General features: G+C 55.7%; 1 protein-coding gene across 2 annotated transcripts in view; it reads right to left on the bottom strand.

The window, feature by feature from the left end:
- The window catches only part of SPIRE2 (spire type actin nucleation factor 2), a 35,788-nt gene extending 18,105 nt beyond the window's left edge, over window positions 1-17,683 (bottom strand). The window contains exons 1-3 of one of the 2 annotated variants that reach the window (XM_039226000.1): window positions 17,311-17,683; window positions 4,851-4,894; window positions 92-448 (exon numbers count right to left, since the gene is read on the bottom strand). In XM_039226000.1, the coding sequence (XP_039081931.1) occupies window positions 92-448; window positions 4,851-4,894; window positions 17,311-17,581 (672 nt within the window). In that variant the 5' untranslated portion in view covers window positions 17,582-17,683. The remainder of the gene's footprint in view (window positions 1-91; window positions 449-4,850; window positions 4,895-17,310) is intronic. The other variant, XM_039225990.1, reaches the window with a different exon arrangement.
- Between the last annotated feature and the right edge of the window lie 309 nt (window positions 17,684-17,992).

The following is a 17,992-nucleotide window of genomic DNA, read 5'->3' as shown; positions in this document are numbered from 1 at the left end:
CCCCCCCCCCCCCCCCCCCCCCCCCCCCCCCCGCCTTCAGGAAGCCCCCCCGCAGCCTCAGCACCCCCTCAGCACACGCCCTCTCGGTCACCTCCTTGGCCTCCCGGACCCTGGCGAGGAAGGCCCGCAGCTCCAGCGTCTCCACGAACAGCGCCCGGCACACGGCCTGGTAGTGGGCCTGGGCGCCCTGGGGGTCCGTCAGGCGCGCCGCACACAGCCGCATGGCCTGGGCGAAGGTGCGCACGGCCCGGGGGCCGCCCTCGGCCTCCTCTTCCTCCTCCGGGCCCCCGTAGCCTTCGTCCGCAGCCCCGCAGCCGCCGTCCTCACAGTCGTTGTTGGCCATGAGGTCGATGAGCCGCTCCAGCTGTGGGCTCAGCTCGCGCTCCTCGCTGTCGTCCAGACCCCAGTCCAGCGCGCGGTAAATGGCAAAGCCGAGTGACTGCACCATCTGCAGGACAGGCCCAGAGCGTCACGGGGTCGGGGGCTGGGACGCGCGAAGGACGTGCTGGGGGAGGGAGAGCAGCCGCAGGAATCACAGGGCGACCTCCCCAAGGCAGGGCACCGGCGCTTCTAACAGCGAGACGGCCTCAGCCGCTGCCGGTCCAGAGGCCACGTCCTAGGAGAAGACCTAGCACGTCACACGTGGCCCGGTCGCTCCCCAAACAGCACAGCCCCCGTGGGAAGTTCCTAAAATCAAATACGCTCTCGCCACGTGAGGCGAGGGCCACCCTCTCCCAGGGTTTCCAGGCAGGAAGATGGAAAGAGCCGTCCACACAGGCTGGTCCTAGAGGCCCCAGCAGCCGCACCTGGGGTGTCCCCATGTCTAACCAGCAGGCGGTGCGCACGCTGCCCGGCCTTACAGCGGGACCCCAGGCCGCCACGCGAGGGCTCACACTGCAAGCGCTCATCTCACACCCACGGTCAACACAGAGCAGAGGGGCCGAAGTTTCCTCGCTAAGAGGAGGCAAGGCTGATTTAGAGCCACAGAAAGCAGGTCACCTGGGGGCTGAGGTGGGGACCGGAAGGAGCATAGCAACTTCTGGGGCGACGGGTCGGGCTGCACGACGTGCGCTGTATTTGCCAGAACTAATCAAGCTCACTGAATATAAAGTACACCCCAGTCAACGTGATTTAAAAAAAGAGACAATCTGGGGCACCGGGGTCGCTCAGTCGGTTAATCATCCAACTCGGGATTTGGGCTCCGGTCATGACTTGCGGTTCGTGAGTTTGAGCCCCGCGTCAGGCTCTATGCGGACAGCGCAGGGCCTGCTTGGAGTCCTCTCTCTCCCCCCTTCGCTGCCCTCCCCTTGTGTGCTCCCTCTCTCTCTCAAAAGTAAATATTTAAATAAACAAATGAATGAATAGACAACCTAATTAAATATTAGCTTTTAATGTAATATATCAATATATTTTAAATCAGAGGAGAAAAACTAGCATACTTAAATGCTGCTAGAATAGTTAACTACAAATTATAAAGTATAGACACTTGAACTCATGAAAAATGACATCCTCTCACTTAAAAATTTAAACTCCATAGAAATTTCAATGTATGTAAATTTACATACATCTGAAAAAGAAAAAAAAGAAAAAAAAAACCAAACCTCTGGGTATCTGAGTGAGGGAGGGGAGAGGGTCAAGCTATGCCCAAAGCAAGTGTCAGTCACTGCGGGAGCCCAGCCAGGCATGGGTGGGCCCATGATGCTATTGTTTACTTTATATGTGCTTGAAATTCTCCATAATTAATTCTTTTAAAAGTGTATCAGCACATTAAACATCTGTGAGCCTTGCAACAGAGAGACCTCTTCATTCAGCGTTTCTCAGTTTCACTCAGCAGGAAACCCTATTTTCACGGACTTCCATTAAGAACTGGGGAATCTGTGTTCTCTGGAGGCCCATCTGCAAGCATCTCTCATTTCTCTGTTCAAATACCACCTGCACCCGACACTCCCTGCTCACAGGGACGCAGCCCCAGAACGCCGGGACCTGCTCGCACGCAGGCTGCCGAGCACAGAGGATGAGGGCACGTGCATGGACCCTGCCTCCGCTTTGCGTGCCTTTCTTATTTCCACAGTCCCGTTTATGACACTGATACAAAATGACAGTAGCTCTTCTCATGTCATTAACTACTGAGCCCTTTGTTACTTACTACGGGGGACAACTCCACGCACAAGACAGATGGACGGAGGCACTGGACCTCAGGGCACTTCTGGCAGTGGAAAAGCTGGACTTGGGACTCGGGGTCCCCTGGCAGCCTGTGCTCTAAGCCTTATGCCAAGATGGGAGGCCTCTGTGGCAGGTGGAGCCACGCCCTCACCTTCTCCCCCAAGTCCACGTGGCTGGAGGGTGTGGGGGGCCCTGTGGTGTCTCCTCTCGCTCCCTGCGTTACCACCACCAGGAGCCCAGGGGTGGGGGCAGCCTGAGCAGAGCTGACGGAGGACATGCGGAAGCCAACGGTGGGCAGCCTTCTGCGTCCTGCAAAAGTGCCCTGAAAACACGCTGAGCCAGAGGGGCCAGTGTGGGGGAGGGGTGGACCTGTTAGGAAGAACAAGGCTCCGATGGAGCAAAGTTCCAGCCTATTGTCGACAAGACCCCAGTCTACACTTGGGGGCTGTCCTATCTCCGCTTTAGGCAGGCGGGGGTCACAGACCCACCTCTTTAGTCACCACCCCAAAATCATGAGTTAGAGGGCACGAGGTAGGGCTAGGCAGAGCCCCCAGGGGCCTGATCCCTCCTTGGCCCAGAGGCAGGTGCTTGGTGGGGGGGGCCGATGGGGGGAGGTTCACAACCCACGTTGCTCTAGAGGCGCCGCTGAGCCCAGGGTGGCTCCGCACTGGTCTCTGCAGTGGAGGCTGCTCTACCACAGGGCAGAGAGAGGGGCCGATAGGAAAGCCCCTGCCCCAGGCGGTGCAGCACCCCAAGCCAGCCTTGCCTCTGCCTCTTTCCTCTCGTAGCTGGCCTAGACTTAAAGGGTTAACTCCAACATGAGCCTCTTATCTGATAGCCGCGCTGTTAAAAGCTTCTCTGTGCCCCAGCCCAGACACTGGAAACTTTCCCTGAAAGGCAAAGAGCCCTTACTTTCCCATAAGGAAAAATCTGGGCAGCCGGCCAGTCTCAGAACCTCAAGCCCTCCCTGGCCAGTTACAGGATCCGAACTGAAGGGGCTGCAGAGAGGGAAGGAGCGGCCGTACCTGGACGCCAGCAGTGGGAATCTGCGTTGGCACACGTGGGGCTGGGGTGGGGCTCTCACGGTTCACTTCCGGGCCCCCAGGCACAACCACCCAGATCCGACCCCCACATACAGTTTGTGTGTATCTACCTTGCAAATACTTTCAAAATTGATAACAGGTCTCCTTTGGAAAGGTAGGTGGTGGATACACACGCACCTGGGGACTCTGTGCAGACGGGCAGCCCTGGGAGCACCATCTGAAAGGTAGGGGCGCGTCCCCGGCTGCGGATAAACAAAGTATCCAGAACACATCCAGTGGTGAAAGGGAGGGCAGGCAGCCCTGCCGGGAATGGAGAGGCGTTTGAAAACACATTGTTGTTTTTTTCCAAAGCAAATTACAGAAAGCAACATACAGTGACAACACCACTGAGCGCCAGATGACCGCAGGCGGGCAGTACGCTGCTGGGAAGGGCATCTTATCACTGACACTTTTTTTAAAGACTTTTTAAAAAAGTTTATTTATTTATTTACTTATTTATTTATTCATTCTGAGAGAGACAGAGAACAAGTAGGGGAGGGGCAGAGAGAGAGGGAGACACAGAGGATCAGAAGCAGGCTCTGGGCTCACAGCAGAGCCTGACTCACGAACCGAACGGTGAGATCATGATCTGAGCTGGAGTCAGACACTTAACCTCTGAGCCAAGCAGGCGCCCTTATCACTGACATTATTAAGAACTGCCAGCATCTGGGGGCGTCTGGGTGGCTCAGTCGGTTAAGTGTCTGACTCCTGACTTCAGCTCAGGTCATGATTCCATGGAACCGTGAGATCGAGCCCTGCATCAGGCTCTGCACTGACAGTGTGGAGCCCGCTTGGGGTTCTCTCTCTGCCCATCTTACCTCGAGTGCTCGCTCTCTCTCTCTCTCAAAATAAACACTAAAAAAATTGTGAGCATGTGGTAATTAAAAAAAAAAGAGGAAAACTCTGGGATGATTTTACTAATCTTTTTAAATTCTCCACAACAGAATATGTAGCCTCTTCTGGCCTGTGACCACCCCCCTCCCAGCCCTAAAACACCCTTAACACTGTGTTTAATATATAAATACATATTTGCATAAAACTTTCTTAAAGGCAGTGGAATGATAAACATCACATTCAGGATGGACTCTGGCGGCAGGTGGGTGGGACAGGGAGACACAGAGAGAAGTCTCTTGATGGGACCTGAGTTCTGGGTCGGGTGGAGGCTCCTGGACACTGGCCGCTGGGCTGGTTGCCCTGTCTGCCCCCCAGACCCGCTCCGGCTGACACCCTACAGGCCACCTCACCTTTGCTCCCTCCCCCTGCGCAGTGGGAGGCACAGCTAGGAGCCCGGGGGCGGAAGAGGCGTGGGGGATGAGGGCTCATCGCTGCCCCTCCCCCTCTGGCTTCCCTGGCGCCGGGCTCTGCACCACCCTCTGGGCTCTGCACCACCCTCAGGCCCTCGGGCTCTGCATCACCCTCGGGCTCTCCGTCCTCGCCTGTTCACTCTCTTCATCAAGTCCCTCCAATTAAGGTCTTTGAATATTTTGTCTGTGTCCTACCTCATGGAAACAATCATGTAACTTTATACGCTTTCTAATCTACATTATACGACACATGTTAGTTTTAATGTGTATCAAGTAAACTTAAAAACTGATTTAAAGGTACCTGGGCTTCTGAGCTGGCCGGTGACAACACCATCGTTGTGGACTCTGCAAAAGGAGAGAACAGGCAGTCAAGACGCGCCTCCGTACCCCCAGGACCCAACAGGTCACCCACCACCTTCCCCTCAGGAAGCTACGCGCATCCTCCAAACTCACTGGAACAGCAGAAAGCTTCAGCAGGCCAAGCCGCCACTCATTTGAATAGACACTGAAGACCCATCTTTGGGCCTGGACACCCAGGTGCAGGGGCCGGAGAGTGATCCACCCCCGGCCCACACCCCACACCGCAGTCACACCCCAAAGTGACCACTCAGTGGAGGAGCAGCCAACAGGGTCCCCTAGGGAGGTGTGAGTCCGGAGTCAGGAGGGAATGAGTTAAGTCCCCTCCTCCATAGGAAAGGCCTCACATCGGAAGCTTCGTGCCCCCAGATCACAGCAGAGTAGGATGAGAAACCCAGGCTCGAGGGAGAAAACAGATTTTGCTCTGGGGCTCCTAAGAGCTGAGCTGGGGAAGTCAGCATCTGGCCACTACCTGTAGATTTAGGGATTTGGCCCCAGACTGTCCGTGCCTCCATCAGAGAATCAGAGTTTCTGGGTTGAAGCCCAGGTGCTAAAACTTCCGCACTGTGTATTTTGTTTATTACTAACACAAGGCACTGAATTAACATGTTCACAAATGCTCACTCATTGTGATCCGTACACACCCCAGGAAGTAGGTGCTTCTGTTACCCATTTCACAGATGAGGAATCAGAGGTCCAGAACGGTGAGCTCACTGCCCAGAAGTTGTCAGAACTAGTATTGGGGGGGGGGGGGCGTCGGGGGCCAGGTAAGGCCAGGCCAAGGGACCCCAGAATCTGCTCCAGCTGCTCTCCAGACCACCCCCTGGGTCCCTCAGGATGCCAGGCTGGGTGAAACAGAGAAAACCCACCTATTTCTGCACGCTTCCTTGCACTAAGCATGCAGGCAGAATCTGCGCTAAGGGATGAACTTGAATTGCCTTGAATTCTTTTTGGAATCAGATAGGGTATAAAAAACAAAACAAAACAAAAAACCATAAACCATAAAATTCTCTGCTAAGTGAACCTGCTAACTCCTCAAATATTTTCAAAATGCCATTAAGAACTAGGAAGATTGCCAAAGATAAAGAGTCTGTGTTGAGCTGATCCATTAAAATAATGGAAAACAATCCACTCCAGCATCAATGGAGTTCAAAGTAAGCAGCGAGCAGTAGACTGTGGCCTGTGTTTCGGAGCTCAATGTCCGTTTGTAGCTGGGACTGGATGGAGGCAATGGAAAGTAGAAGGAATCAGACTCAGAACAAAGGTGCTCCCTGGAAGAGGCCAGGGCCCTGAGTTCTCCTGAGGGCCAAGAAGGGGAGGGGTCAGCCAGCCCTTCAGTGCCCTTTACAGACTGAACACCATGCAGCCCTCTGGTCACTGGGGAGCCTTCTCGTTGGAATAATTCTAATGTCTACGTCCTGGTTTAAATTGTCCATATGTTAACAAAAATAAGTGTTCAGTAATCTACTTGTATTTTAAGTTGTAAGGACTTGGGGAGTCTTTGGGTTTTGATGAGAAAGCAGTCTCCTTGGGAGGTTCAGGGCAGCTAAGAAATGATGTATTACGGCTTCAATCCACAGTCACATCTTGCAGGTTAATGCCCTGACTCTCTCCTTATAGATGAGGAAACTGAGACTCAGGCAGATTGAGAAAATTACACAAAACCACACAGCTAAAAAATGACAGCCCCCTCCCGCCCCCCGCCAAGCACTGCCCACCCAGAACACCCAAATATAAGTTCACGGAGAAAAGTAATTTTGTTACCAAGCTGATCACATAGCATTGTGCAAACCACCTTTTGCTTATTTTATTTTATTAATATTTATTTATTTTTGAGAGAGAGAGAGAGAGTGTGAGCAGGGGAGGAGCAGAGAGGGAGACACAGAATCCGAAGCAGCTCCAGGCTCTGAGCTGTCAGCACAGAGCCCAACGTGGGGCTCGAACTCACCAACCGTGAGATCACGACCTGAGCTGAAGTCAGAAATCTAACTGACTGAGCTCCCAAGGTGCCCCACCTTTTACTTATTTTAAAAACTGTTTTGGGGCCCCTGGCGGGCTCGGTCAGTTACGCATCTGACTCTTGGTTTTGCCTCAGGTCATGATCTCACAATTCGTGGGTTCGAGCCCCACACTGGGCTGTGCTGACAGAGCATGGAGCCTGCTTGGGATTCTGTCTCCTTCTCTTCCTGCCCCTCCTGGCCCGTCTCAAAAATAATAAACATTAGGGGCGCCTGGGTGGCTTAGTCGGTTAAGCGTCCGACTTTCCCTTGGGTCATGATCTCGCGGTTTGTGGGTTCGAGCCCCGCGTCGGGCTCTGTGCTGACTGCCAGCTCGGAGCCTGGAGCCTGTTTCAGTCTGTGACTCCCTCTCTCTCTGACCCTCCCCTGCTCACGCTGTCTCTCTCTCTCTCTCTCCTAGAAATAAATAAAACATTAAAAAATAATAATAATAATAATAAACATTAAAAAAACTGTCTTGGAGGGAAAGCAGAGACCCAGACAGAAGCAATGGAGGCGGCTGGGACCGGAGCGCTCTCAGCAGGCCCAGCAGCGTCAGGATGAGGTGGGGCTGCCCCCAGGACGCGCAGCGTGTGCGCCACAGCGGCCAGGGCGGTGCCCCTCTGCCGGGCGCTTCCCTCTCCCTGCACGGAAAGGCACCCTCACCGAGATGCGCGCAAGAAAAGTCACTGCGATTTCTTGTGTATAAAGTGACAATCGAGGAGAAATCGAAACGCTAGGGAGTTTTCTTGGAAACGACCGTGTGTCATAGTAGAAGATGAAAGACGATCTGGAGGAGAGAAGTCTGGGAGGACTCTGCGGCCGGAGTTCCCGGACAGAGTGTTCCCCCGCCCAGCAGGTGGGCCGAGTGGCAGCACAGCCTCGCCCCCGCCCCCCCCCCCCCCAGGTGGGAGCTTGGGAAGGAGGAGAGTGGTTCAGCCCAGACTCCTACCTATGGTTATGCCATTGAGGGCCTTGCCTCTCTGACCTCATTTCCTTACCTACAGATGGAGACGATTCCTGCCCAACCGAACCCACAGGGTCACCTCAGAGAACAGGTGAGGTAAGAGATGCAGACACTTCCGAGGGCACACTATCCCGTGAGGGTGTGCACGGCATCACTGTGACCTCCAGGACCTCCTGGCCAGGTCCAGACCAAGGGCATCCTGCCTGTGACTCTCTTTAGGTTTGGGGTCAGGACGGGGGGTGGCCATGGAAGAGATGATTCCCCCAGAAGGAGGCCGCACACATGTGGAGGTCGGGGGGAGGCCAGCCAAAGCGTCAGCTACACTAGGCACCCCCAGGCTGCCCCCCCCCCCCCAGGTTCTGAATTACGGACAATGAATGCAGACTCTACAAAGGGCAGGGTCCAAGTTCAAGCAGGGGGCTCCTGCTTTTCCAGATCTCAGGCTGGGCCCTCAGTACCCCATGTAGCATGGTGGGTAGACCGAGCCCCTTGCAGGGCCCACACTCAGCGCTGGTGGGAAAGGGCAACAATCCGAAGGCTACCTGCAACATCTCCCCAAACTACACCCCTGAGGCGCTTGTGTGGCTCAGTCAGTTGAGCAGCTGACTCTTGGTTTTGGCTCAGGTCACGATCCCGGGGTCGTGGGACTGAGCCCCTCATCGGGTTTGGAGCTGAGCGTGAAACCTGCTTAAGATGAATCTCTCTCTCTGCCCTCTCCCACTCACATGCTCTCTCTCTCAAAATAAAAAATAATAATTGGGGCATCTGGGTGGCTCAACGGGTTGAGTGTCCGACTTCGGCTCAGGTCATGATGTGGAGGTTCAGGAGTTGAGCCCCGTGTCTGGAGCCTGCTTTGGATTCTGTGTCTCCCTTCCTCTCTGCCCTTCCTCCACTTGCATTCTGTTGCTCTCAAAAATAAACATTGAAAACATTTTAATAAATAGATAAATAAATACAAGTACAAGCCTTGATTCAGCAGGTCTGCTCAGGTGCCCAGCGCCTTCCTAACAGTCAGTCCCTGGACCAGCGAAGATCCCCTAAGGATATGAGATGTCCACATAAGGGGCCACTGGACAGCCACCAAAACGGAGGGGCTGTCTTTGGTTAGGAGACAGTCGGAGCCCTCAGTTAAGGGGAAGAGCAGAGGGCCGCCGCCTGGGTTGGGAAGGGGGTGTATTTACCCACATGCTGGTGGACACGTGAAACGTGTATCTGAGGTTTCTCCTACTGTGAGAAGGCTGGCAGGAGACTCCAACCGCGTTCCCGTCACACTTTCTGATTTTGGATCGTGGTCTATGGTGTTCAGAAATTAATTTCTGTGCATGTGTGAGAGGGAGTGGGGGTGCAGCACCTGCCGTGCTCTCACAATCAGGGACAGGAGCTCGCGGTCTGGAGCAAACAGACATGGAATGTGTGTCCCGGAGCAAGTCCCTGGCTTTCTCTGAGCCTCCTTAGGGTCCCTCTACGAAGCTGCTATCACCTGCCACACAGGTGATTGTAAAGACTAAACAAAAACAGGCTGGCTGTCAGTGGAGCGTTCGACGCTTGATCTCAGCATCGTAAGTTCAAGCCCCATGTTGGGTATGGAGATTACTTAAAAATAAAATCTTAAAAAAAAAAAAGTAGTGTTTTTAGTACAAACACTAGTATGTGCTTTCGTAAATGCTTGTTCCATTGTAAAGAAACACATTTTTAAACTTTAAGTCATGCCTCAGATCAAGCATTGGTATCTAGAAACAAGCTCGTGGCAAACGTAAAGCTCAGAGGAAAATGCCTGCTCAAAACTGGGAAGTTGTGTGTTTGCTTAGCAAACAGTGAGCTCTGTAGGGCAAAGGCTCCCTGGTGCGTGTGGTGTGTTCTTCCGCCTCCAACTCACTTCCGCCAGTGCCCACCTCGACAGGTTCTGGCGACATCAACCTGCTTCTCCATGAACTCACACCACAGGGTGTGGTTTCCTCGCCCAGCAGGCAAACCCAGGACCAACATCACCGGGATCAATTCTGAGAAAGACCCGGGTCGGGGAAATGTGCGTTGGCCAGAGAACTCCCACAACCCAAGCAATAAGGGCCCAGTTAACCCTCTGCATTTTCACACAGCTCCGGTGAGGGAAAGGTCAGCTCCTGCAGAGCTTCCGCACCCAGTGCCTGCCAGTGTCCGGGGGATATCGGGGACGGCCCGGAAGGCCCCACTGGGGGTCACGGCACGCAGGGAGCAGCCTTGAAAGAGCACAGTACATTCTCCCCGCCTGGCTAAGGATGGCTCACTTGAACTCCCTGAATGCTCTTCAGGGATCACCCCACGTAGTCTTCCCTGTCACCCCACTGTGGAGCCCAGGAAGGGTGCGGAGCTTGGCCAAGGTCACCTGGCTGAGATCCAATCCTCGGCTCGCCTGACTCTGCAGCCAACACCCAGATCGTGAGTTGTCCCCTCCCACGACCATCCCAGTCCCGTGAATGGAAGGAGTCTCGGCCCTGGGGGTGTTCCAGCGGAGTGTTCCACACTCTCCTGGGGTGTGGCCTGGGGAAGCCACACACAGCTGACTGGTGGTCACAGAGCGAGGGGGTCGTGGAACCAGCGGCATCAGAAGCTCGGGGAACTCGTTGGAAATGCAGATCTTAGGGTCACTCCAGACCCAGGCAGTATCAGGTTCATCGGGGTGGGACCTAGCAATCTGAGGATCCGTGTCTAACTCAGCCACCATCGGACTCAAGTGAGAACAGTCCCTGTAAAGCATCAGATGGAACATAATTCCAGAAGCCGTGTTCTGATGTCCCTGATGATGGAATCCAGGTGGCAGAACAGTGACCATTCTACCCACGTGACTTTCCCCCTCCTTGGTGGGCCAAATAAGGGCCCCCAACCTGTCCACAGTCCACTCCCCAGGACCTGTGGACGTGTCATGTCACATCGCAAGGGGACTGGGGTAGTATTTGGGAGTAAGGTTGCTAATCAGCTGACCTTAAGGCAAAGAAATGATCCTGGATTTCTGACTCTCCGACTGTAACAGAATAAATCTGAGCTGTTTTGAGCAGTGAGCTGTGTAACTTGTTTACTGTAGCCCAAGAGGCCCCTTACGCCCTGCTCGAAAACGATTCTGCCCGCTGCCCTCGAGGAGACACTGAACCGGGGGATTCCAGGCGGAGCTGGACAGACAGGAGCGCTGGCCTCCGCACAGGCTGATCTGCCTAATTAATTACTGGGCTGCCATTTCCAGCCAAGTTTCCTCCTGGACCGGGTGCTTACTGGAGGCCAAACTCCCTCTGAGAGGCCTAAGAGGATCAGAGCGAAACCCTAGCGCCTTCCCGCAGCTGACACTCACTGGCATATTTGTTTAAATGGCCACATCCCAGGACCAGACCAACCGGTACCACAATCTTTCCTTTGTGGCAGCCACTCAAACACTTCCGGCCCCCACAGGTCACCCCCGGTGCCCAATTGAGAAGACAGTTGATTCCATCACAGGGGACAGAGAGCCCCTTCTTTGTGAAGACCTGGGTGGTGGGGGTGGATTGGAGGTGACCAGGGCCCTGAAGGTGTCTCAATGAGCCAATCTTTAGGGTGCACAGGGACCCCAAGGACACCTTCTTGACAGCTTCAGCCTCTCCTAAAAGCACAGGGCAGAGCCTGCAAACAGCCAGGTAGGCACGGGGCCGGCCAAAGCGGCCTCGCAGGCTGAGCTTACCCTGGCCGTCTGCGATCGCCAGCCCCAGGCACCAGCGGTCTCACAGACAGAGGACATGGCTCGTTGGGGGATGCCTCCTGTGAGGGAATCTCTGCTCAGAGGTCAGGAATGCTGTCTACAGACACCTGGCTTACACAGCACACACAGGCGGGTGTCTTTCCCAGTGCTCGCACCCTCCCCCACAAGGAGAGGCCAGGAACGTCACCACATGCAAGGACAATGTTTTACGTCACCAAGAAACGCACATGGGGGGCCCTGGCCAGGTGCACTCTACAGAGCCCCTTCCTGTTCCGAGCACTACGACCTAAATATCCATGAAGGCACACTCACGTGCACCTGGCCGGCTGTCTCCGGGATGGGTCTGGGTGAGGTGCATTCAGAAGCAGGAGCTGCATGGCCACGCCTGGGGCGCCCAGTGCTTCCCCATGCCCAGCCTGGCCCAAGGCTTAGCACAGCCCGTAAGGTAGGTGCTGCCGTTCTCCACCCGCCCCTGCACAGACCGGGGGTAACTTCCCAAGGTCAGGCTGGAGTCACTCCCGGTCCTGTCCCCCTTCCCCCACTGGGTGACCAGATGGTTGCTTTGTGAACTAGTTTTCTCATCTGTGCAATGGGGATCAGAACAGCGTCGGGGCATAAACATCAGCGAGCTCAGCATAGCACAGCAAGCATGTTCCCGCAAGAGCCTAAGAGCGTCAGGCGTGACACCCTGGATTGTAAAGCAAAGGGCCGCCTGTCCCTGGGTGGCTGCGCTTCATCTCTACACCTCGTCTTGCCTGGGTGACCCTCATAAAGAGTCCCCGGATGCCAAGGGTCCAGTGTGACAGCAGGGTGGGCCGCACAGGCAGCACTGGTGCGGAGAAGGATCCGGAAGAGAAGTCATATAGGCAGGACCTGACAGAGAGTTTCAGCCCAAATTATTCTGACCACGAGATTTGTGACGAGGGAAGGAGGATTTCATTTTTCCAACCAGCTCTCACATCCACCCAGCACGTCAGGGGCCAGCGTCACCGGACGGTACCATTCACTCATCCACATTCATCTGTGTGAGGAGCCGTTTTAAACAATACAGGTAACAGGGCGCCTGGGGGGCTCAGCTAGTTCAGCACCCAGCTTTGGCTCAGGTCATGACCTTGCAGTTCGTGGGTTCGGCCCTGAGTCGGGTTCTGCGCCAACAGCTTGGAGCCTGTTAGGATCCTGGGTCTCCCGCTCTCTGCCCTTCCCCTAGTCACGTGTGCACACACACGCGTGCTCTCTCTCAAAAATAAACATTAAAAAATAATTTAAAAAATACAGGCAAGCTAAAGAGACAGTCCTCAGTCACTCAGGGGGACCCACCCCAGTGAGGCCCATAGAGCCCAGCTGGAACGTCCGAAGCTGGAGGACTAGGGGCATCTCCCAGGCCAGCGGCCCAGAGCCGTTCCCAGTGGCCACGGTCCCACGCCGTTTCCTGGGAGAGGCCGCGCACGCGCCGGGCCAGGAGGCCGGAAAGAACATCGACAGGGGCAGGCAGCCCCACGTACATGTGCAGAGACAAGGGGGGGGGCATTGCTACAAGTGTGTGTGTCGTGTGACTGTGCGCATGTGTTGTATGTGTCTGTGCATGCGTGTGTGCGGTGGGCCTGTGCACGCACACCACCCAGGCCCAGTGCGCACGTGTGTGCGGGGCCCGTGCACGCACACCACCCAGGCCCAGGGCTCTGTACTCCTGTGGCCTCACCGGTCCTTAGTAGTCCTCCCCTCAGGCTCGTGCTGGCTGCACAGCACTTTACAGAGCGGTGGGGCTCTGCGCTCTCAGCACTGCGGTTTCTCTAGCTACTAGGCTGAAGGGGAAAGAAAGAGTTCCCAGCCCAGGGTGCCTGAGCGGCTCAGTCAGTTGGGTATCTGATTCTTCACTTCAGCTGGGGTCTTGATCTCATGGTTCCTGAGTTCGACCCCACATCAGGCTCCGTGCTGGCAGCATGGAGCCTGCTTGGGATTCTGTCTCCCTCTCTCTCTGCCACCACCTCCCTGTTCGCAATCTCTCTCACAAGAAATAAACATTTCTTAAAAACATTAAAAAAAAAAAAAGAATTCCAAGCCTCATAGAATTCAAGACACAGGACACCAAGCATCCAATGCAGGACAGACTATCAATCATTTCTGTCCATTTCAGGGATAAAAATGAGACGAGTTGGGAGGGCCCTGGGTCTGTGCAGAGGTGGCCACTCTGAGACCCTACCCTGGGGGCAGGTGCCAATGCTTTGGGGGCAACGGGGGCACCCAGCCTCTGAGCTGCAGGCAGAAGAGGAAGAAGCACAGAGGGGCTGGAGGGGCAGGTGGGGGGCTGGTGGGGCAGGTGGGGGGCTGGTGGACAGGTCACGTGAGGGACCCAAGCTGAGACGGAGGGGCCGGTGAAAAGTTTTAGTATCAAAACTGACAAGAAAAAAAAATCAGAAAAATAGGGCAGTGTGTAAATTAGCATCCACAAGATGGGGAAGGTGGGAGGCGATGAGCTCACACGCATCTCAGACACACTCCAACCTTGGCCTGGCCTGCCCAAGGGAGTCGTGCTGGTGGAGAGCCCGTGGCCTGAAGCCTTTCCGGAGCAGTGGGAGGCCACAAAGGCAGGTGCTCTTCATGGCGTAGGGAAGCAGTCACTCTCCCTGGGGGGCTTCCCAGGACAGCATCGGGTGGATCAGAGCCACTAAAAGCATTCCAGGGCCACTGGATCACTGACCAAGCTGCATTTAGGGAATCAGCTGTGCCTCAGGGAATGGCTCAGCACAAGCATTCAGTGATGCCTGACAGCTGCTTGCTGCAATTAAAAAAAAAAAAAAAAAAAAAAAAAGTATTCTTTTCCCCATCAAGAGGTTTTAATAATGGCCTCTGAAAAATAACTTCCCATATCTAGCAACTGACTCTTTGTTTAGACTCAGGTCATGATCTCATGCTGACAACGGAGAGCCTGCTTAGGATTCTCTCTCACCCTCCCCAGCCCGTGTGTGCTCTCTCTCTCTCTCTCTCTCAAAATAAATAAACTAAACTTAAAAAAAATAACTTCACATTTTAACACATTTTCCGCATTTAAAAATTTAAAAAGTACTTCAAGCAGTTATGAAGTCTGCAGGCTAAAGGTTAGGATCTGCTCCCCACTTAGCTGTTAGGGGGGAGAGGTATGCTCATACATTAATCATCCCCCCAAATGTAGTTTATTTTTGTTGATTCCTTTAAAGTTATTTTAAACATCTACTTAATGCTAGATTTACCAGAACTTTGTACTGAGGGCCCAAGTGAGGTAATGTTAAAAGATCCTGATTTTCCCAATTGCAATTTACAGCAAGAAATAAACACATATCCATCAGTGACTTCACCACTCGCTCAAGTCTCAGGGAAATGCTGGGTTAGCCATCTTTGAGGGCAGTTGGTCTAAAGGTACAGCTGATTCAAGAAAGCTCAACAAGACTGAAAAGAAAGTTCAGGGTAATCTACTTACCCTTATCTTTAAAGAGGCAACAAGTCATAACCCTTGTCCACCTTTATGAGGCATGTTTATGAGCAGAAACCAAAGACTGTATGGAATGGAAAGTGGCATTGGGCTTCCTGATGTCCTGGGCTAGTAAGTCTCCACAGAGTGGCCAAGAGTGAGCTTGAAGCCCCAGCCTGGATTTCCGGCCTGGCTGCGGGTGTGGAGGCCGCAGGAAGTGAGAGCTGACATCCTGGGAACTGCAGAGAGCTTGGGGACAACCAACGAGATGAGCCATCAAGGGGCATTCCGGAGGACCGGGAAGAAGTGCAGCTGGACTCACAGTTCTCACACCAGCTACCACCCTCTACCTCACTTTTCCAATCTTTAAAATCAGAGGGTCAGACCAGGCAGTCCTGTCCCCCTCTGTGGTGGCCATATCTTGAGTCGTATTGTTTTTTTATTAAAAAATTTAATGTTCATTTACTTTTTGAGAGAGAGAAAGAGCATGAGCGGGCGAGGGGCAGAGAGAGGGAGACAGAGGATCTGAAGAGGGCTCTGCACCGACAGCAGAGAGCCCGATGCCAGGCTCAAACCCATGAACCAGGAACCATGAGCTCACGACTTGAGCCGCAGGCAGAGGCTTACCTGCTTAGCCAACTGAGCCACTCAGGCACCCCACATATTGTCATCTCCAGGGATGGACAGGGGCACTGGAGGAAACTGCAGCTTCAGGAGGAAAGCTCTTCGTGAATATGCAGAGTCTAGACCCCCCCCGCGCCCTGGCTGGGCGAGCACTCTCAGGCCCACCCACAGAGACCTCGCACACAAACATCAAGGGCAGGAGGCTGAACCCAGTCCTGCCTCTTTCTGTGCGGCTTTGGGGAAGCCGGAGCCTCAGCTTCACTGGTAAAATGCGAATGATACTATTTGAGTGTCAACTCACTGTTTTCACCCGTCAAATATCTTGGTGCTTTGTATACGAAATACAGAAACTTACAAACGTCTCATGGCAGAGATATAGGCGCAGGGCACAGGGCACAGGGCTGAGACCTCGCGGAGAAATACAGTGAAGGACCCCGGGCGGGTCCAACAGACCCTCCCTGTCTCCAGGACTAGAGAGGCCCAGCTCTCGCCCCGCAGGACGCAGGTCTTTGTGTTTCCTCCCTACAGGGTAGGGGCTTTTTTTTTTTTTTAGCTTTTGGGTTAATATCACCCAACACTCTAGGGGCACCTGGGGGGCTCAGTCAGTTGAGCATCTGACTTCGGCTCAGGTCACGGTCTCCACAGTTCGTGGGTTCAAGCTGCACGTCGGGCCCTGTGCTGACAGCCTGGAGCTGCTTCAGATTCTGCGACCCCCTCTCTGTGCCCCTCCCCTGCTCAAGCTCTCTCTCAAAAATAAATGAACATTAAAATATTTTTTTTAATCACCATACGCTCTAGACCAGTAGCCCGGTTCTCCAGAGAAGAAAATATATTCTTTTTTTCCTAAGCAAAAGACTGATAATCACTTACACTCACTATTTTGAACAGCCTTCAAGTATCTTTCAAGGAGTTGGTTATTTGTTCTTTGTGGATGATAAAGAGCAGGAAAACCGAGCAGGCTGTTCCCAAAATTTTACACATTCTCCTTGCGGTTAAACCCGGGAAATTGGTGAATTCAGCAGATTCCAAGGAAGACACAGCCTCCTCCTTAGACCCTCATCTCCACGGAAAAAAAGCTCCAAGAAGACCTCTGTCCCTTTCCAGCCTAAGGCGTCTGCCGCTCCGCGTCAGGAGTCACCAGACGAAGGCTGAGGGCTGCGCACCCCGAAGCAGGAGGGGGTGCCCGGTGGGGAGAAGTGGGGGGCAGGCAGCGCTGGGGCTACTGAAGGCACCCAAGAGCCGCAAAGGCCAAAATCCTCCTCCCGCGAGGAAAACAGGCCGAGCCGCACGCAGGCCGCCCAGCGGCAGCAGCCGCCCTGACGCCGAGGGACGCGCGGCGGAGGCTCCAGGGAAGGGAGGCCGGGGAGCAGGGCACCTCCGCGTCCGGCAGAGGAAGGGAGGGGAAGGGGCTCCTGCGGGGAAAGGACGCGGGGGGGGGTGTAGGAGGGCGCCGGCTCCAGCAAAGGAGGGTGCAGAGAGGGGCGTGGGGAAAGGGGGTGCCGGGTCCAGCAAGGGAGGGGGAAGGGAGAGGGGGCACGCCCAGCGGAGAACGAGGAGGGAGGGGAGGGGAGGGGCGAGAGCGGAGGGTCGCGGCGCATCCTCCCCGCCCCCCCGGCGCGCCCCCCCCCCCCCGCGGCCCGGCCACACCCCCGCGCGCCCGCCGGCCCTCACCCGCGGCCCCGGGCTCCCGCCGAGCGCTGACCGAGCCGTCGCGGCGCAGGAGGATGTCGGCCGTGTCCCGGATGCGCCGCCCGCCGCCCGGCGCGCCCCGCAGCCCGCGGCAGCCCTGGAAGCACACGGCCCACGCCTGCTCCTCGTTGATGGGCTGCTCGTACGCCTTCAGCACCTCCTCCAGGGACAGCTCCCACGGCTCGGGCCGCCCCGCGCCCCCCGCCCGCCGCCCCGCGGCCGCGTCGCGGCTGGAGCTGCCGGCCCGGGCCATGGCCGCCCCATTATCGCCGTCGGCGCGCCCGGCCGGTTTCCATAACAGCCGCGCCGGGGCGGCCGACGCACCCGCCGAGCGCGGGGGGCGGGTCCCGCGCCGCGGGCCGCTGCTTTGTCATCCCCCGGCGGCCCCGCCCCGCGCAGCGGCCGCAGGTGAGGGCGGGGCCGGCGCGGGAAGGAAGCTGGGAAGGCTGCCGCCCGGCGGGGGTCCGCGAGGGCCAGGCGAGTGGGGGGGCGGGGGCCGGGGGGCGGGGCCGGGGGGGGCCGGCGGAGGGGCGGGGCCGGGGGGGGAGGGGGCGGGGGGCGCCCAGGCGGGGCCGGAGGGGGGCGCCCTCCCCGGGCTCTGACGCGGGTGCAGGGAGGCATCCGGTCCGAGACCCTGCAGTGACTGGGGGCCTGGGGCACTTTA

Source organism: Hyaena hyaena, unplaced genomic scaffold (assembly GCF_003009895.1).
Source record: "Hyaena hyaena isolate Hyena2069 unplaced genomic scaffold, ASM300989v1 scaffold_1, whole genome shotgun sequence".
Lineage (NCBI taxonomy): Eukaryota > Metazoa > Chordata > Mammalia > Carnivora > Hyaenidae > Hyaena > Hyaena hyaena.
The sequence above is the reverse complement of the archived record's forward strand: the minus strand, read 5'-3'. Positions and strand labels throughout refer to the sequence as shown.